The sequence below is a fragment of the Choristoneura fumiferana genome, chromosome 14, assembly GCF_025370935.1.
Source record: "Choristoneura fumiferana chromosome 14, NRCan_CFum_1, whole genome shotgun sequence".
In the NCBI taxonomy this organism is placed as follows: Eukaryota; Metazoa; Arthropoda; class Insecta; order Lepidoptera; family Tortricidae; genus Choristoneura; species Choristoneura fumiferana.
In genome coordinates this window covers 16212405-16233124 of record NC_133485.1, presented here as the reverse complement: position 1 = coordinate 16233124, position 20720 = coordinate 16212405, and the positions used below count along the sequence as shown (strand labels likewise).

General features: G+C 38.8%; 2 protein-coding genes across 5 annotated transcripts; both read right to left on the bottom strand.

Annotated features, from left to right (window-relative positions):
- Window positions 1-231: 231 nt before the first annotated feature.
- LOC141434875 (lactosylceramide 4-alpha-galactosyltransferase-like) lies at window positions 232-5334 on the bottom strand. Its single transcript, XM_074097355.1, has 3 exons — window positions 4584-5334; window positions 3627-3751; window positions 232-463 (listed from the first exon to the last, which is right to left on the bottom strand). The coding sequence occupies exons 1-3, from the start codon at window positions 5285-5287 to the stop codon at window positions 237-239; spliced, it is 1056 nt and encodes a 351-aa protein (XP_073953456.1). The 5' UTR covers window positions 5288-5334; the 3' UTR covers window positions 232-236.
- A 1152-nt stretch (window positions 5335-6486) lies between these two features.
- On the bottom strand, window positions 6487-20393 carry LOC141435313 (RNA polymerase II-associated protein 3-like). 4 transcript variants are annotated; one of them, XM_074098015.1, is made up of 9 exons: window positions 20299-20393; window positions 19749-19862; window positions 18745-18864; window positions 17868-17995; window positions 16755-16965; window positions 15035-15244; window positions 12246-12608; window positions 10838-11033; window positions 6487-9590 (listed from the first exon to the last, which is right to left on the bottom strand). In XM_074098015.1, the coding sequence occupies exons 3-9, from the start codon at window positions 18838-18840 to the stop codon at window positions 9502-9504; spliced, it is 1293 nt and encodes a 430-aa protein (XP_073954116.1). In that variant the 5' UTR covers window positions 18841-18864; window positions 19749-19862; window positions 20299-20393; the 3' UTR covers window positions 6487-9501. The 4 variants fall into 4 exon arrangements, with proteins under 4 accessions (XP_073954116.1, XP_073954118.1, XP_073954115.1 ...); XM_074098017.1 differs by having other exon boundaries at window positions 19749-19867; window positions 20299-20377; XM_074098014.1 differs by lacking the exon at window positions 20299-20393 and adding an exon at window positions 20119-20292.
- Window positions 20394-20720: the final 327 nt, after the last annotated feature.

The window sequence follows — 20720 nt, the reverse complement described above, 5'->3', positions numbered from 1 at the left end:
ATAACGTTATGCTTTTTGTGTATCACGTACCAGGGTGAAAACTTTGTGCTATATACAAAATTTGCCAAAGAAATCATAGGTGGCTAATTTGATTTAAGAAAAGGCTCCAACCTGGTAAGTGGTTCAGTATCCTCGATTTATGTTAGTAAGTAAGTAAAATATTTAATTCATTAAACTCTGCCATATCTATTATATATGTATATATACTAGCTACCACAAAAAAAACGACAATCCATTCAAAAACGTTTAATCAGCAAACGAGAATACTTCCTAAACACATTAGGGCAATAACCCTTGGCCAAACTGGCATACATGGAATCCTTGCCAACCGGAGCCCTGCGGCTTTCGCTGCTCCACAGATAATAGCCCAAAGACTCACTGGGGGGCTCGCCAGGAGAAAAATAGTCCTGCCAGTTGGTCCTTTTGACCGGATAGAAGAGTTTGCTGTCGTAGATTTTTAGACCTGGTGAGGAATGAAAACTTTATTGAACTGGAACCGTTTTCTTTCGCTACTCGCACGTGCATGATAGCTACCTATAGGTAGTGCCACGAGAGTTGAAGTAAATGCCTACACACACAGCTACATAAAGAATTGAATGCATAAAAGGAGAATGAATGAAATAAATGAGTGAATGTCAAAATCCCGTTGCCAGTATATAACATGTTCTTGTGTGCGTGACCTCAACTCTGGTGGCACTACCTATACCTACCTACTATTTATTAACTCAGGCGTTACTTCGCTGAGGTCTATATCAATGAACTAAAACAGTTACTTTGCTCACCCGTCACATAAGACGCGAAACCTTATGGTCGCGGGTGAGCACAGTAGGTAAGTAAGTAAGGTGACCCGGGGCTATTGTAGCTGGGGGGATATTGCATCAGAGCTGTCTGATGGCATCCTTACGACGCCATGTTCTTCTCGGCCATTTAACGCGAATACGCGTCGTAAGGACGCCATCAGACGGCTCAGATACAATATCCCCCTAACTACAAAGCCCCGGGTCACCTTAATTGCTTTAGTTCACGACAGACGTCTGTGCCACACATATTTTTCATGACATAGACGTATTCCTATATTCAAATGCAAAAAGATCGATTCGTCCCAAGTTCCAAGAATATGTGGGCGGTTTCAGAAAAAGTTATTGAAATTACTTTTTTTAGATTTGGATGAAACACGACTTTATTGACTTGACATTAAGGTCATTAAGGCATTCAAATTTTTGTAACTGTGGAAGGATATCTTTATAGTCTTTATAGTTTATGCTGTAGGTACACGTCCACAAAAATAGACACGTGTATTGCCTACCCAACTGTTAATAAAACGGCACGAAAGTCGAACCCAAATTTGTTACTAGGTACTCTCTTGCTCACATAATCGACTGCCGCAACGTACAGTATCGAGTCTGCAAATTTGTTTTTTTTTATTGTGCCTTTCATAAGCGAATTAAATGTATAAAACTTTAAATTGGTCTCCTATAAATAACGTATTTTTCATCACACTTGCTCGTAAACAGTGTCGCAACATGCAGGCTACCTTGGTTCCAACCCCCCAAATAAAACCCTCGACATTAATGTGCTTGTCATGAAACCCGTGGTCGGTAAATGAGTCATTGCGCGTACTAATTTACTTGTCATGAAGCCCAAGGTCGGTAAATAAGTCAGTGTGCGTACTGATGGTGCTGCGCATGGCGTAGCAGCAGGACCACATGCACACGCGGCTCAGGCACATGCTGAGGCGGAGGAGGGCGGCGCTGCCAAGAGCGCAGCCTAAGGTAATGCCAATATTTGGAACAATTATATTTTTTCTTTTAGAAATATAAAATTTGACTCGCAAATGTGATGAAAAACATTGTATGTCGCACGGGCGGTACTAGAATTACGAACATCGACTCATTAAAGCCCTCAGTCTTCGACTTCGGGCTTCTAATAGACTCTCGTTCGTAATTCCTTATTTACCGCCCTTAAGACACAATGTACTATTGTAGTTTCGATACTGTAAGTCGTCACAGTCATGTCTCAAAGGAGCGAGAGGGAAATATGATTTTAGTTTTTATTTCGTGCCGTCTACTAGGTATACAAGAATACCTGCACGCTAAGAAGACTACTTTACTACAGTGAATTTGATTTTGTTTGATGATTTATGAAGACGAATGATGAAAGAATAAGAACTTTATTACAATACTAGAGTTTACCCGCGGCTTCGATCGGGTTTTATTCGATCTTGTAGTTACAATTGAAATTCGGGGATTATACTATAAATTCCCCAGGGAAATCCCGAAATCTATATCGTGATCGTCATTGAGGTTGTGTTAAGAACAACTGTACAGTCAAGGGCAAAGATATCGACACGGCCAATGATGTAAAAATATGTATGTATACACGTGTGGGGGGAGGCTCCAATAGAGAGATCTCTCTCCAGGCAGGTGTTATGCCTGGGGACCGAAGTCCGAAGGACGAGCGTCGGACCTTGTATAATTATATGCGACCGCGTTGAGAAACTTCGATAGCGCGATGTAGAACACGGTCGGAGTTTCTATTGTTGTTCACTAGATGGCGCTATGAGTCACTACACACGGACTTATTATGTTTAGTGCATAAAGTCGTGTATACATATTTTCGTAACTTTGGCCGTGTCGACATCTTTGCCCTTGACTGTACAAAACTGCATCGCTTTAAACAGGCAGTTGTAATTTCATGATTTTATCTCAATCCCGTGGAATAATTGAATAAAAAGTAGCCCATGTGTTATTCCAGACGTCCAGCTGCCTACATACCAAATTTCATGACTAAGCCCAGCGGTTGTTATTTCGAGATGTTATCCCTATCCCGTAGGAATATAGGGATAAAAAGTAGCTGTATGTTATTCCAGACGTCCGGCTACCTACATACCAAATTTCATGACTCTAAGCCCAGCGGTTGTTGTTTAGAGATTTTATTCCTATCCCGTGGGACTATTGGGATAAAAAGTAGCCTATGTTTTATTCCAGATGTCCAGCTACCTACATACCAAATTTTATCCAAATCCGTCCAGCTGTTGCAGCATGAAGGAGTAACAAACATAGTTACTCACTCACTCACAAACTTTTGCAATTATAATATTAGTAGGAAGGATATTGGACATCATCTGCTAACGAATGACTACAGACTTAGGGGCTGTTTCACCACTTGTCGACAAACTTTAAGTATCAGATTAAAGTAATGCCGTCTTTGTTTATTCGGACAAAACAAACAGAGACGGCATCACTGATATCCGTTATTTATAGTTATAGTCGACAAGTGGTGAAACAGGCCCTGAGACTACAGGTAGAATTCAGGATGTTTTAAAACTCATCAACATTTCGGCGTAATGGTTTGACCTATTGCCTCTCAAGCTGGCGGTCGTGAGTTGGAGTCCGGGCTCGTGTCGCTGTGTTTTTCCGAAGCTTATGTGCGAAATTACATTTGACATTTACCACGAGCTTTACAGTGAAGGAAAACATCGTCAGAATCGAAGAAATTCGGTGTGTGCGAAGTTCCCAATCTGCACCGGGCCCAAGCCCTCTCATTCTATAAGGAGGCCTGTGGCCTGCAGCGAAATGTGCGTTTACATAGGTGATGATGAGAAAATATAATTATTACTTTCATACCATCACACGTGGATTCATTCATTCCGTCAATACTTGTTGTACTGCAAATACTTCTTAGTACTTGATATAAAGCTTTTCCACTGTCTATTTCTTCACTGTGGGCCTGATCTTGGTCCTTAAGTGCACTGTGTTAAACAGATACTTTATTGATTATTTTTCCATTGATACCTATTATAAATCAAAACATGTCACTGCGAATTATCAAACGGAAAAAACCATTTTTGAGCTACCTTTACTCTTAAATCAGAGAATAAAGGAGGAAAAATTAAAGATTAGACAGGGAAAGACTTACTCGAATATGACGTCACACGCAAGAAACGCCATAAGTACCTAAGTACTGCATAAAGGAAAGTGTTATGAAAAGAGACAGATTGCAGACCATTTGCTCTTAGACAGTTGCTATTTAGACCCTGAGGGCCTACTCCGAAATTCGAAAATCGTTGTGTGTCTGTCTGTCTGTGGCACTGTAGCTCTTAAACGTGTGAACCCATTTGAATGCGGATTTTTTATTTTAAAGCAGGGTTTCTAGCGATGGTTCTTATTAGGCATTAAGATTGTTTTTTTGGAATCTTTTTGTATTTTTTATTTCAATTCCAAATTTTTGCTACTTTTACGGTCATCCCGAAAACCCATATCGAAAATACAAACTGCAATGAAATAAAGATGCATAGAAAAAACCAGAAAAATGAGACCAGCGCTGGAATCGAACCCAGGTCCTCGGCATTCAAGGACCTGGGTTCGATTCCCAGCGCTGGTCTTATTTTTCTGGTTTTTTCCATGCATCTATATTTTGTATTTTCGATATGACATGATGATCTTAGACATGTTTTATCAAAATCGGTTCAGCTGTTTTTGAGGTATTGAACTTTGAAGTGACAATGTCGGGGGTGTTTTAACTTTTTGTTGGTTAGGTTATATTCCAGAACCAATAATTCAGTAAAGGCATCTTAAACTTACCTAAGAACCAACGGCGTAACCTTTCTCCCTACCCTATCCCTGGAGAGTGAAACAACAGCCGACCCTATTCTCCCATCATCTTCCCGCACCAGCCAATTACTGCCCAAATGTTCCGTTGCCGCCGTAACCAACATATCCAAATCTACCACCAACCCTCCATAGTGATATAACGTCAAAAATTTCAAGTATTCTGCCATTCTCCGATGGTGTCTCTTGCCATGCGAAGTCAAACTACCATTAAAGATTTCTTCCAATGGAGTGTGTAAAGCGTAAGTACTGATATTAGCTCTGTAGAAATGCACATTGAGGAATTTATTGGCTTCTCCTAAAGGTCCTCTGAAACATTCCTTTTCTGTCAATGGCCTTGTGAAAAGAACGTAAACGAATTTATCTGGGTGCGATCTGGCTATCGCTTCTATAGTACAAGCTTCTCTAGCGCCTAAATTACGTTGGCATGTAGTCTCGATGATAAATATAGAATCAGGTAAAACTGCTTTCTTTTCGATTGACATCAGGTAATCTCCGTCCTTGCGGTAGCACGAGGTATCGTCGGGATAGAAGAAGTCTAACGTAGAATGCCAGAGTACGGGTAACTCGTGCTCGTGTTGGTAGCGTTCGATGAAATAGTGGGTTGCTGTTATATAGACAACGCTGAAGGCTATTAGAGAGACGTAGAATAAGACTTTTTTAATTTTTCTCAGCATTATAGCGTCGTAAGAAAACTGCGTGAACAAGAATTTGAGTTAGTGTCAGGTAGTGTCCTTGTCAGATGACAGTGTCTATGGTATCCATGCCATAGATACGCGGTTACTTCAAAATTTCACTTATTACATTTCGACGTGAATGCAGTCTGTCTCTTTTGGGTATGGTTTTTAGTTTGTATTTTGAGAAAAAGCAGTACTAATATAAAACTAGTTATCTTACTTCGTAGACCGGTTATCCTGACTACAGTATCCCAACCTTATAGCCTTCTATGTCGCTGCCTGGCATAGTTTAGCAACTATGGAGGACTGTCTGCTAGCCTGCTGACACGTAATCATGATATTAGGGGACAGACGGGATAGAACTCCATAGTTGCACCTCTATCTCATTTACCGGTTTGTATAGAAACCAGTGTTGCCAAAAATGCCCAGATGGGCATTTATACATTACGACGGGTCTCTGACTCAACCTCGTACACAAAATTATACAAAATTCGAATAACCGTTTTAGATACACATCCTAAATTAGATATACACCGTGTTATTTTTGATTACCGTTAACTTTAAGAGAACATTCGACAGGTGAAAAATGAAGTTGCTATCTCCAAGACACCAGTAGCCTAGCTGTTAGTGTTCTAAAGATAAACAAGAAAAGAGGTGAAGCTTAGGAGCGTTCAACCGCCGATTTTTGTGCTACGAAAAAAAAAAAAACCTTTATTGCCACAACTTAAAATTAGACATTGTTAAAATATAAATAAAATTTTGTGGGAGAAAAACAAAAAGTTGGGCATTATGCTAAAGCATTATGCTAGACTTGATTGCCCGGCGCTGGTTTTGAGACTGGTCCCTGTGAGGACGGCGGGGGCTGAATCATATCAATGTCCGTCAATAAACACCCAATCACGCGCCACCACCACGTGTGGTCTGGTGTGCGGTCGCAGAATTCCAATTGATTTGTTTCGTGAACATTATCCTTAGTTTTTCGTAACACGCAGGAAAAGACGGGTGAAACGCTCCTGATAACCCTAAGATAATTAACTAACAGCTGTAAAACTATTTTTTTTGACCATAAAGTTAATTACCAGGTAGTTTCTTCCAATCAATTGAACCGTCTGCCGAAGTTAACGGAAATCAATAAAAACACCGTGTATAAAACATGACTAACCCGAGATATTTTATTAACATTCGAAATCAAACAATCATTAAAAATTCATTCCGTGTTTAATCCAACTTAACAACAAAATATAATGCACCAATTCAAATAATAGCTAATCATAATTAATTAGCGACAACTATTTCTAGAACAGTGAGTGAATGTTACTGTGTGAAATAACATTATATAAGTTCTAATATCTACTTATTAAAATAAATATAACCTTGTAAATCAGTTTAAGTTGGTCACAATAAGTAGTTAAAGTCTAACCAGTGAGCCCTGTCGCGAGCAATGTAAAGCAAACCTCTTTCTGACAACTAAACACATCAGTGTTGCAAGCAGTAATGTAAATCAAAATTTTACTGCGACAAATGTAAAGCTAGGTCATTCACATACGCACGAATACGTGATCAATGAGGGCTATCGCGTATGAATTCGCAACTAGAGTCGCTAGTGTAGCGTGAGGTCTCCGAAATGTCAAATCAAAGTTTTTGGGTGAGCTACGCGGGTTTATTTACAATTAGAATAATTTTGTGAATATTTTGCAATATCTGAAATTAATTATGGCAAATATGCGTTCCGGGGCAATGAATGTCTGTGTTTTGAGAAAGTTTTTGTCTTTCGGAAACCTTTGTCCTCCCTTTTTTCCGAATAAAACGGGGACTATGCAACACTGTGGCATGCTCGATATTTTTATGGTACGGTTTTAAGGTGTATTAAATATGATTTTAATCTAAACTTTGTTTTCACGCCCGTAATAACAGACTTTGAAAGTCATACTTAAAAACCTCACAACTCGCAACAGTGCGCCATCTAGTGAGACAAAAAACGATAGCCCTCATTCTGAAAATACAAGGAAAAGGACTAAACAACAGAAGAAGAACTTGAAACATTCCTCATCACTACAGCCCGGAATTTTCGCGGCGTTTTTGATCGGTCATAGTGACTTCTCACTTATCGACTCTACCTAAATGATATCGATAATAAAATTATCGTAAAATAAGAAGCGTAATATCTTTTATAAAGAAGTACACTTAATTGCACTACAGCAGACTTTGAATATGAAATTGAATTATAAAATTAGAAATTGTTAAGTATTCATGGTTTTCATTGCGTAATGCATATTTATGTCTATTTCACATTTTCGACTGCTCAAAAGTCAATTGGAAGATATCTTTAACGATAAAACCGACTATTGTTGACCTCTACTTTTAATATTTTTTAACACGTGTCTTCTTTAACATATGGTTGGTTGTTTTTTTTAGAAAAATATGGCTCTGTCCATTGGAGGACAATTTTGCCAGTGTCTAGTAGGTTTTGCCGTTGTGCGGTGAAAAAAATCTATAAAACCAAATATGAGAGGTAATGGTGGATGAAGATGGCAGCATTTAGCATATTGGTATTGAATATCGGAAGTCGATAAGTGAGAAGTCACTATGACAGATCAAAAATGCCGTGTAAATTCCGGGCTCTGCTCATCACTCATCACATCAATGTCAGTGACGATGATAGTGATAGTGATGGATCATTTTTAGGCTTTGTATGTCTTGAGTCAGATTATGACTATGACTCAGATCATACTGAATGGATTGGAATTAAAATCCACGTTTCCTTGTACTTCATTTTTTATTTTAATTTCATTTGTACAATGGTACAGTCGCCATGTTCCGATTAAGTTATTAGATATAGGGGCTGTTTCACCATCCATTGATTAGTGTTAACTGGCGGTTAGGTGTGATGCCGTCTCTATTTATTTTGTTCGAATGGACGGAGACGGCATCACATTTAACCGTCGTATAACGCTAATCAATGGATGGTGAAACAGCCCCATAAGGTCTTAGAGACTATTATTAAGGTATTAGAGTTCATGTTTCGATATTTTTGATCACCCACCCGATTTGATTGGCCGCTCCGAGATATTTGATGGCGACTGTACGAATGTTTGCGCGAATGTGTGCATCTGTTTTTTCTGTAACAAATATTTCTTATCTGTGAAATGTGTTGCCAGCCAATCCTCTTTTTTTTGCCGCCATTCCATGCACCCGCGACTCGCTGGTCAGACTCTAGGCATTTTAACCTAAAACTTCACCTTTTTGTGTAAAATAATTATACTATTACAAAAGTTCAAAAAAAATACCACGTCCGAATCGGTTCGTCCGCTTAGGAGCTACGATGACACCGACTGACACAACTTTTAACTTTTACATGTTTGCGTTGGATGCCGAAAAGGGCTCAACCTGCAAACCATACGCACCTTCATTTCGAACTCTTGATTAAGTGAAATTTTAGGTTAGAATTGAATTAGCATTGTTTAACGATAAAACTTAATGCGTGTGATACTTGAGACAAAATTTTTAGAAACAAAATGACTTTTAAAATCAGCAACCATAATTTAATTGGGGCCCAAAATGCAACTCATTGCAAAAAATAACCAAAATAATTTTAGACAAGAGAATAAAATAGTGTTTGATCGAGAGAATAATAATTGCAATTGCAACCGAGACCGAACTCTTATCTCGATTTGTGTTTCAGTTCCGGACAAAATCGAAAGATTGCTTGAGGGCGATTCTAGCGTATATTTTTATGGTTCTTTTTAAATTTAGTAAATAATAATATGCGTTTATGCCATGACTATTCGACAAACTGATATTTTGGCAGCTCTACAGCAAGTGAATATCAGTTTTATTTTATGTGGAACAAAAACGTTGTTCACAATTAAGTCAGTCAGAACTTTTCTTTTAATAAAGGCCACCTTACACATGCTCGTTACTAGCATGCTTATAATCACGCTAGTACCTGAAGTACCAGAATGACACTAAAAGAGCATGCTTAATAGTAGCACGTGTCCTATACACACATGCTAGTGGTAGCATTTGCTCAGTAGTAGCATGCTTTTGTGCTAGTAACTAGCATATGTAACAGTAGCTTAATTATACTAAATGCCGAAAATACGTTTAACGCCAAATCAAACTTAAAATAATCATGAATAGGTACCTACTTACACATTTTCTTTAAGAAGTTGAGCTAAATTGGATACAATCTACCTAAATCTTAAATAATGACTTTAAAGCTCAAATTTGTTCATCAGATCAGCAATTTCGTTTTCAGAACAGTGTTCCGCGGTCTTGCAATGTTGTAGGAGTTTTTTCAAAACTGAAAAAAAAAAATTGTCCTTAGAGCGGTGAACGAAAGGTTGTAAATAAAATCGGAACCCAATTGCCTTAAAAAAAATATTAATAAAAAGAAAACAAAGTTGCCTTCAACCCTGTTGAGGCACTTGTCCCACCGCCGACGATGAGCGAGAAGCGAGTAGAGCGAGTAACTAGAAACGAGTGGGTGAGCAGCGAGAAGCGAGTGTAGTTTTGTCGCTGGCTGTAAGCGAGTGTTCGAGTGCGACGGGCGATTACTCGCTCCACTCGACTCGCTCGTGCGGGGCGGCCGCCAAGCTGACATCGCTGAGCGAGTATCTATAGCTCAGCGAGTTTTATAGCTCTTGTCGCTGCGACAAAAGATGTAAGAGCGAGTTCTCGCTGACAGTGTGAACAGCCAGCGATCAACTATTAATATGTGTCTCTTTTACTCACACAGGATCTTATATCTTTTGTTCGTTTCTTGAGCGAGAAAATAGTCGATAGCCAATCGTTTCCTCGCTGGCGGTGAGACAACTGCCTAAGTAAGGAACTAAAAGTCCAACAGTCGGGTTCTGATATCAATGAGTCCCGACAGTTGGGTTTTTCGGTTTTTTATTTATTTCATATTTTTTGAACCTCATCATATCCGCTGTAGGACAACAGTGGACGGCTTCCCCCATATGAGGCAGGAGGGGGGAGGGGTTTTTGCGAATACTCGCCATGCTTGAGAGAGCTTGACAGGAGTAGCAGGATGTCACCGGATTTAGACAAGTATGTTAATTTTTTTTTACCAATCTGACAATACGGTATTCGACTATTTTTTACTTATATGTTTTATTAATTAAAACTTCACAATGTCTGTTATCCAATAGAGAAACAATGTTTAAGCTACCTTTACAAATAACAAAGTTATAAAGGTTTGAAATTCAAGATTAGACAGAGAAAGACATACTTGCATGTGACGCCACACGCAAGTAGCGCCATACTTGCTGCATAGAGAAAAGCGTTTGAGAAAGAGACAGGTATATAGATTTTTCAAAAAATCACTAAGTTTAATTTTCAACCGATTTCAGTTTTCTCTTCGCTAAACACTGTCTGTATATCTATAATAATGTATCATAATAATGTGTGTGTTTCATAATAATGTATCAGACATGGCAAATTCAGGAGCTGTCAAATACCGTATTGGAAGTGGGTCAAAATTCAGTCGCATGATTTGACCCATACACACATAAGCAAGTTAAAGCTTGTGAAAAGGTTCACACTTACTTTGTTTATCATTGGTAGAGAGGAACATAGCGAGCGCCGAGAACCGCTTCACCCTCGTAAGGCCCTTCAGGTACGCTGTGATAGTTTTGTCGGCGAACTTGCTCGTGTCAGCGGCGAGCATGCTCAGTAGATCAGAGAGCACGTCGCTTTCCAGCGCGTTGTCGAAGATCGAAGGGATTTTTACCGGATCTATAATCTGTAACGAAGCGAGCAATCTTTGTCGATCATCATCATTTCGACCTGTATAAGTCCAAAGAATTAGCTGAGCAGGCTTGAAAAGTTCCCACGCACGCGCATCCCGCACTGGATTGGGTACAGTCGAATTCATAAACTTCTGAGCAAACATTTGATCAAAAATATGTGAACAAGAATATTGTTAACGGCGTAGAAGCGTATTCAGATTTTTTTGCTCAGAAGTTTACGAACTCGACTATAATGTACTGTACACACACCAGGCGTGTGCTGTATCTATTCGTGTATTATTTATTTATATCGGGGATTTCAGAAACCCGTCCAAAAATTTCGACGAAATTTGCTTTATGGGGGGCTATCGGGGGCGAATAATCGTTGTAGCTATTCTAGCTTGATCCATAGGAAAACGCATTTCTTGCGAGTTATTGTTATAATGTAAATTTCACATACAATAACATTGGTAATTTCATCACAATGCTTATTTTACGTAATTAAATATATTAGAAGTCGTATAGAACTATTTCCAACAAAGACATTTAAAAGTGCACGTATTATGCAAAAAACAAAAATATTTTGGACTCAGCGTGTTGTCGACTTGCGAAATCAATTGTATTTTTACTAATGTTAATTTGATTGGCTTCGGCTGAATTTTAAATTGTATAATAACTTGCTGTTGAGACCTTAGGGCCCTGGTCAGCCGACATGAAGTTTTTTATAAAGGCCCTGTCGTCCCGGTTGGTCGACGCTTCTGGGGACCCAAGAGCTGGCGCGTACTTATCCCAGCGGATCTCACTTGCGATCCAAAGGGGTAATGCGGCCAGCGTCATGGGAACCCTGCCACAGGCAGATCTTTTAGACGGGGTATTCTTTTTATAATTTTCATTGTTACAGTTAGTTAAGTTATCTTAGGTTAGTTCTTTTTCATGTATGTAAACTCATAATTGTACAATTTTATTTGCACTTGAATTTCTATACTTAAATATTTGACATGTAAAATTTTCAATTTTTAGAATAAATGAATATGAATATGAATATGATAGCTCTGTCGTCAATGCGTTGGTGGAGCGGTAGTGTTGGACTATAATATAATAGCCAATGGCAAGCAAGACTGTATCTTCAAACGGCCCTCACGATACAAACGCCATCTAGCGACATTTCGCCTGTGATAACCTTCATTGTAATCGATTCGAACAAAATAACTATACTTAATACTTACACTCAAATAATCGCTCCTAGCGCGTTCATTCCCTTTCATATACTTCCATTCAGCCATAAACTGAACGCTATTCACTGGCGGCACCATATTCTCCAAGCTGACATCTTTCTCCGACCCAATGACATCTTTGACCAACTTCTCCGACTCCGGACTAGTGACCACTACATCTTTGGCATCCGTTGACTTCATGTCGCCCGAGCTGTCCATGATGTTGGGTTTGGCGGATTTGTTTGAGTCGTTGTTGTTTGTATCACCTTTAGATAAGTCGTCTTCGATTTCTATGATTTTAAGTCTAGTCGGAGGTTTTTCTGGTTCAGTCTTACCGAGTGGGATTTCGAGGATGGGTACCGTCTTAAGGGCTCTCTGAAACAAGAACAAAACTAAATATGTAGAGCGTCTTCTGGCACGTCAAGAATATTAAGTAATAACTGTCATCGTATTGTATCGCCACTACTGATGATGTGCCAAAGGAAACTTTCCAAAATTGCAGAATTTTTCATATAGGAAAATTTCTGTAACTTCTCACAATTTTGTATGGTGATTGAAACTTTCCGTTTCTTAAATTTCATCCCGCCTATATACGTCCCACTGCTGGGCACAGGCCTCCTCTCAGAACAAGAGGGCTTGGGCCATAGTTCCCACGCGGGCCCAGTGCGGATTGGGAACTTCACACACACCATTGAATTGCTTCGCAGGTTTGTGCAGGTTTCCTCACGATGTTTTCCTTCACCGCAAAGCTCGTGGTAAATTTGAAATGTAATTCCGCACATGAATTTCGAAAAACTCAGAGGTGCGAGCCGGGGTTTGAACCCACGACCCTCAGCTTGAGAGGCGATAGGTCAAACCACTATGCCACCACGGCTAATCCATATACTTATACTATATAATATTATAAATGCGAGTGTGTTTGTGTGTTTGTCCGTCTTTCACGCCGTAACGGAGCGACGGATCTACGTGATTTTTGGCATAGAGATAATAGACATAGGCTACTTTTTATCCTGGAAAAATGCACAGTTCCCGAGGGAACAGCGCACGATAACCGAATACCGCGCGGGCGGAGCCACGGGCAATGCTAATTTTTTTATATTTCTTGCGAATATTTCCAGAATTTTCCGAGAACATTCCCAACTTTTTGGAAACTTTCTGCGTCTTGCACATCTTTAATCGCCACGTTGCTATTGTAAACTAAACGGCGCTGTGAGTCTCAAACGAGCATTTCGTTTCATTTACAACTAGCCTTTACTTGACACTATGGAGGGCACCTGGGGCTATGGAATCTCTATATACAAATTCAGTTTCCGTTATAGAGATTCCGTTTTAGAGATTTACCACCTGTTTCACCATCCATTGATTAAATTTATTTGACAAAAAAATCTTTGTTTGTTTTGTTCGATTAGACGGAAACGGCATCACATTTATCCGTCAGTTAAAATTAATCCAATGGGTGGTGAAATAACCCTTAGTTTCCGTTTTTTTTACCAGTCTTCATTCACCTAAGGGACGTCTCCTCCTTCGTTGCCGAAAGACCTCTCTAAATTCGCCCGTGGATTTAACAAATTAAAATTCCAGAATTTTACTAAATTTCAGATAATCATTAATCAAGCACACACACACGCGATAAATTAGGATGACTTTTGTTCCGCCATTTCACCAGCCAGTAAGGCTGCATTTCCACTAGAGAACTGCGAGCATTTGTTAGTCTTTACCTCAAAAGCAAAAATACAAAGCAATTAGAATCTAATTGTTTCGAGAATAAAGTCAAACTGCCGTCAAACTGCCATGGTGTAAAACGATAGAAAAACAAAACAATTTTACTTTGTTACATTGTCATAGATTCCTAATTCCCTTGAACTTATTGTGTACATTCTATTGCACATTGGGCCGCACGGACTAGACGCATTTCGCCGCGATCGATGTTTACTCGGGACTCTTAATTAATTTGATGCGTTAATTGATGTACGAAAATACACTAATACACGATCTAGGTGAATTGCGACTAAAACTAATAGCGACTAAAAAAAACACGATTAATGTCTCAATCGCGTTGTAAATGCACGATCCAGGTGAAATGCGACTAAAATTTATAGCGAGTAAAAAAATAAACGATTGTGACACAACACTATAATTAAATATACGATCTAGGTGAAACGCGATTAGGTGAAACGCGATTCGGTGAATCGGTAAAGAACTAACAAACGACTGCGATAATGCATTGCGAGGAATGTGTTTATCATGAAGCAATAGAAACGCTTCATTTACTATCCTCTCCTCACTCAGGACAGCTCTAGTGGAAAAAGCTCAGCGGAGCAAGGCGAAGAGCCCGCTTCACGCCCTCACTACGCATCCATTCACCGCTCAGCTACCTCACACATCTCTGATGGAAACACAGCCTTAACCTGAATCCAACTTCCTACTTATATTATGAATGCGAATGTTTGTGTGTTTCTATTTGTTACTCCTTCACGCTAAAACAGCTGGCAGTTTTGCATGAAATTTGGTACGTAGATAGCTGGACGTCTGGAATAACAGATAGTCTGCTTTTTCCCCCTTTTTTCCCTTTTTTTTATATTCCTCTGGGATAGGGTTAAAATCTTGAAATTTCTACTGCTGGGTTTAGTGTTGAAATTTTGGAAAATTGTTCATAAAACAACCTAAATGAAGAACACAATATAAAATTTGGGCTTTCCCAGGGGAATTTTGTAAAATCCCGGAATTTCAATTGTAACTACCAGATCGACTAGTTTACGCGTGCTAAACCGCGGGTAAACACTAGTTATAAAATAAAATACCTTGGACCGCAAATGAGGTGGCTTCTTGACCGGTTTGATGACCGTGATACATTCTCCGACTCCATTCTTCCACTTCTCCTCCTCACTCAACTCGGGCACCGGTAGCGCTGGTTCGTCTTTCAGCTCCACTATCTTTGCCTGCCCAGTACTCCTCGGGAAAGGCTTGTTCTCTGAAGTCGGTGTTGAAGATGGTGATGATTTGGACTTAGACTGGAACGACAAATAAAAATAAGATTTAGGTACCAAACTCCTCCGAAACGAGTTGACCGATTTTTATTAAATTTTTTCCTACTCGTCTGTGGTAGGTTTTTCATATTTTCGCGGGTAGAGTCGCGGGCAACAGCTAGTAAATAAATAACTACAAATTTGTATGGGTACCATATTTCTTAATAAAGCTTACAAGTGTAATAATATTACGTCACTACTTTGAAAAAGAAAGAAAGAAAGAAAATAATTTATTTATAACAGCAATGAGCGGCGTGGTGGCCGAGTGGTTTGACATATGGCTTCTCAAGCAGAGGATCGTGGGTTCAAACCCCGGCTCGCACCTCTGAGCTTTTCGGAATTCATGTGCGAAATTACATTTGAAATTTACCACGAGCTTTACGGTGAAGGAAAACATCGTGAGGAAACCTGCACAAACCTGCGAAGCAATTCAATGGTGTGTGTGAAGTTCCCAATCCGCACTGGGCCCGCGTGGGAACTACGGCCCAAGCCCTCTTATTCTGAGAAGAGGCCTGTGCCCAGCAGTGGGACGTATATAGGCTGGGATTATTATTATTATTACTTTGAAAAAATCTAATAAATATGTCAACGAAATTGACTCTTGAAATAATGTTCATAGATTTCACTCAGTAAAATTATCGATTTTGAGATACGGGCTTTTTTGAAAGTAGTGACGATTAGTGTTATGTCTCGTAAAATGAATGAGAAAACGAAACAAAACACTAATATAAACAAAGTGTCCCATAATATTTATTATTATTATTATTATTTATTATTATATTTTTAGAATAATAAACTTCGAGAAATTCGGAAATTCGTCGAAGAACTAAAGTTACCGACATAGCTGGAAAAATATGCAAGTTGAAGTGGCAATGGGCAATTGGGCAGGCCACATCGCTCGAAGAACAGATAACCATTGGGGAAGAAAAGTCCTCGAGTGGCGACAGGGCTATCGTTTTTTGTCTCACTAGATGGCGCACTATTGCGTGAGGTTTTTAAGTATGGCTTTCAAAGTCTGTTATTACGGGCGTGAAAACAAAGTTTAGATTAAAATCATATTTAATACACCTTAAAACCGTACCATAAAAATATCGAGCATGCCACAGTGTTGCATACTCCCCGTTTTGTTCGGAAAAAAGGGAGGACAAAGGTTTCCGAAAGACAAAACTGTCTCAAAACACAGACATTCATTGCCCCGGAACGCATATTTGCCATAATTAATTTCAGATATTGCAAAATATTCACAAAATTATTCTAATTATAAATAAACCCGCGTAGCTCACCCAAAAACTATGAGATTTGACATTTCGGAGACCTCACGCTACACTAGCGCCTCTAGTGGCGAATTCAGTCGCGATAGCCCTCATTGTGGCGTTCTAAGGGGGAGGCCTTTGTTCAGCAGTGGACGTGTTCCGGCTGATGATGATGAAACTTCGAGAAACTGGACCCTGGTGCTAGAGCCGGACTAACACTTGACCGGTATTTACAGACTTACCCCCTTGGTCCCCATGCGGTTTTTAATAACCTCCAGCTGTTTCCGCGCCGGTCCGTTGTGGGGTTCATACTTGAGCACTTCACTGAGATCGTGTGAGGCTGCCCGGAGTGAGCCCAGGCGCTCTCTTGCGGTCGCTCGGCGCTGGAGGGCTTTGACATACGTTGGGTCCAGGCGGAGTGCTTCCGTGCAGTCCGTTTCTGCTTGATGGAGGCTGAAATGCACCAAGAAAGAAATAATTACACAATGATTTTTAATTTGTGATCAGGAACCATCAACATAGACAAGTGAATTAGCTTGTTGAAGTGGCAATGGGCAGACCATATAACGGAACAGATAGCCGTTGGGGCCGAAGTTCTCGAATGGAGACCGCGGCTCAACAAGCGCAGCGTAGGACGTCCACCAACCAGATGGATGGAAGGTTAAAGCTGGAGGTGCACGGTGGATGCAGGCCTCTTCCAACCGAAGCAACTGGAGGTTTATGGGGGGAGACCTATTCTCATGGTCATTGGTCATACCCCGGGCATTTCAGGGCACAAACGATTTGCTAAAGAGTAGAAATTAATAGATAAATTTTCGTAAGATCAAATTAAGTTTGAAAAGATTTTTATTAATCGAAGTTGGTTTTAAATAAGAATTTTGGCTATAGCACACTAAACATCATGAACGAATTGTTACAAGGCAATAAATAGAACTGGGATCGCAAACACATTCTGCAACAATTTATTTCTTCAAGAAATTTAAATATGCAAAATTAATTTGATTAAGATTGAAATTATTTATCTTACAAAAATTTAATATTTTTTGCGTTTTAAATATCATGTGTTTTTTTCTAATTGATTAATTATTTATTAGGTAGAAACCAGCTAGAGTGCACTCTGTTTTTAACTCGATACCTACTCTTTGGCTTAATGTCAATCATCCGTGCCTCAATGGTCCCGGGGAATGCTCATAGTGGACATCCTCCGACCAATATGATGATGAACAGGTACCGAATTTTCTAATTCAGTACTTAATTGATTGTGGTCACATTGATATTGCAGATACAGGTAACTTAATGCAATTTATTTCTTTTCCCAACAGATGGCAAAAATATACAAAAAGTTCAAGATTTACCTGTCTTTCTTAAGGTAACAGAGCCCTCTATTGGCGTAGTAAATGGCGTCATCTTTTACCAGTTCGATGGCTCGGTTGTAGCAGGCAATAGCCTCGTCCCATTTCTCCTGCTTGACAAAAGCGTTGCCCTGGGAAATAGTATAATAAGTACAATATGTAATACAATAGAGTACATTCAATGACTCTTTATTGAACATTAACACATATGAAGCAGTACACAAAACACAGGTGTATATAGAGGTACAATACAATACAATACAATGACTCTTACACACAACAATACACACAACAATACAAGAGATAATAATTATTTGGCTTTATATAATTTCCATACATAATCAACATTAAAATTCAAAGAGGAAACGCTGCCAGCATTTTTCGGGACCTTGCCTAAGAGGTGTATGTACTTTGAGTAATTTGTTTTAGTTTTGTTTGTTTTTATCCTAAGTATTTGTAAATGGAAATTAAATGGTTTGTAATTATTTTAAATTGGCATAACTATTTTCTCTCCTATCATTATGGTGCTACAACATTGCATTGCCATTATATATATATATATATATATCTATAGTACATACTACAAATTTCAAGTTAATCCAATCAACGGAAGTGTGTCGAAATTCTCTTGAATATTTAAATAAAACTCAAAATAGTATACAAAATTGAGTAAAAAAAACATCCTACTTACTCGAAAATACAAACTGAGACAAGGATGCACAGAAAAACCAGAAAAGGTTTTTCTGGTTTTTCTGTGCATCCTTGTCTCAGTTTGTATTTTCGATATGGTTTCACAGAATACTCGTAAAAGTAACAAATTTGGAGTTGAAATAAAAAATACAAAAAGACTCCAAAAAAAAACAATCATAATCCTACTTACTCTCTCTTTCTCATGATGAGCCTCCTCTCTCAGCTTCTCCATCTTAGCCTGCTGACTCTTCTTGCCATCCAAAGATGTAGGACCCACATCTTCCATGTCTATTTCCTCGCAAGCTTTGTCCTGAAATAACAGCATTGTTATACAGTTAACAGGGTTAACCCCTCGTTTGTTGGAACTAAAAAAAATACTGAATTCGATTCTTGTCTGAAAATATACAAAGCTCTGCGCAGGGGGCGACACAAGCGCAAACCCCCATGACAATGTCCGTTCTCTTTATATTTTATCGCCATAATTATTAGTAAACATTGATAGTAACAATAGAGCTATATTTCCAATAAAAATATTAAAATAATATGTTATGGTATCCTACGGACATTTAAGATAGGTACTCCAAAAACTGCTTACGGTTTGTGCTAGTGCTGCACTCTGATGGCAGAAAATTGCAGTAATATTCCATATTCAGCTGATTTAAAAAAAATACAAAAAGATAGCCTTAAATGGAGCACATATCTGTGTCAAGACATACAATGGGTTAAGTTTAAGGCTGTGAACTGGGCGACAGCCGCTCACAGTGAGACACTCATTTGCTGTGGTGACTACTGCCTAGTATGGATACTAGGTAACGGATTAACAAAGTGATGGGCAAAGTACGGCCTGTGGGCACACTCCGGCCCGCGAAGGGACTTAATCCGGCCCGCCGATGTTCCTTCAAAGTGAATAGTACCTACAAATATGGCCCACGATCATAATATAATTTCATTATTTGGACAAAACATAAAAAGTATAAAATAGAATGGTGTAATCCTAGCCATTCTCTAAAATATCTGTAACTTTCTGCCCACCACTGGAATAACATAACTATGGACAGTACAAGCTTTGCTTAGTTCGGGGACTACCTCAATTTTCTAATTGGAGTGGGTAGAACAGAAAGAAGAACAAATTTAATTAAAATGGCTTATCATATTTGTTCAAATTGTAAAAAAGGTATAACAAAAGACACTTACAGCATCAAAACTGTCCCACGCTTTGTAATCTGATGATTTTAAACGTTTTTCAACTGTCTTTTTTTTCTCCACCGGCTTCTCCTTTTTAGCCTTGCTTCTTACTGGAGGTAAGTCCTGACCTCAAAAATTAGCATTTGGATTAATAATCCGCAATCTAGGACCACTCAGGAATGTCGAAATATAGAAAATAAGCATAATAAAGACGAACAAACCACCGCGAGACAACATTTGAGACAAAGTCATTAGCAAAATCATTATCACTATTTCGTAACAAAACTACCACTATTTCGAGAATTTTACACTATTATGCATAGCTAACAATACTGACTAATGATTTACATGAGAATTAGAACCGTAAATAGCTTTGAACCTGCTCAAATTCACCGTTCAAGGCGGCCTCTTTACGTTTCATTTCAACCTCCCAGTTCTGTAAATCTGTGAGGTATGTTTTTAATGTTGAAACGTTATCCCGGACCTGCCGTTGGATCTCGAAAGCTTTGTCCATTTTTTTCTTTACTTCTACAGGGGTGGGAATGGGTTTTTTTGTTACCTTCTATCACAAATAGCGTTGTTAGATCAATAGCAAAGTGCAAACGGTTGTCAACCTCAAACAATTTTTTCACGTTGTCATGGCGCTTATTTCGTTCAGAAATTTAAAAAAATATTGTCTGACAGAAATCAGACATTACAATAATATTATCGGAGATTGACTTAAATGAATTGTAATTTAAATATTGCTTTATTATTAGGAAACAAAAAGTTATTTTGAACATTATTAATTCTAACAACAACAAGATATTTTACGATAAAACATTTTCAGTGCTGGCCATATCACGTCAAAAACTTTTAATTTTTGCCACGAAAGCCATATAAGTTTTCTTTTTAATTTTTTTGTTCATATTTATTAAATGGCTACTGGTGCTTTAATGCATGCCAACAACATTTTGTTAAGTATCTAAAAGGTTCTTTACA

Bases quoted from the DNA above. Each gene is read 5' to 3' on its own strand.
- LOC141434875 (XM_074097355.1), bottom strand. From the start codon at position 5,287: ATGCTGAGAAAAATTAAAAAAGTCTTATTCTACGTCTCTCTAATAGCC. The intron at 3,752-4,583 runs GTAAGTTTAAGA...TGTTTAACACAG, and splicing joins GTTACGCCGTTGGTTCTTAG to TGCACTTAAGGACCAAGATC. The intron at 464-3,626 runs GTATGAAAGTAA...ATTCCTCACCAG, and splicing joins GAATGAATCCACGTGTGATG to GTCTAAAAATCTACGACAGC.
- LOC141435313 (XM_074098014.1), bottom strand. From the start codon at position 20,253: ATGGACAAAGCTTTCGAGATCCAACGGCAGGTCCGGGATAACGTTTCA. The intron at 16,966-17,867 runs GTAAATCTTGAA...GGTGCATTTCAG, and splicing joins TGTTACCTTAAGAAAGACAG to CCTCCATCAAGCAGAAACGG. The intron at 12,609-15,034 runs GTATTTTATTTT...TTCTTGTTTCAG, and splicing joins CACCTCATTTGCGGTCCAAG to AGAGCCCTTAAGACGGTACC.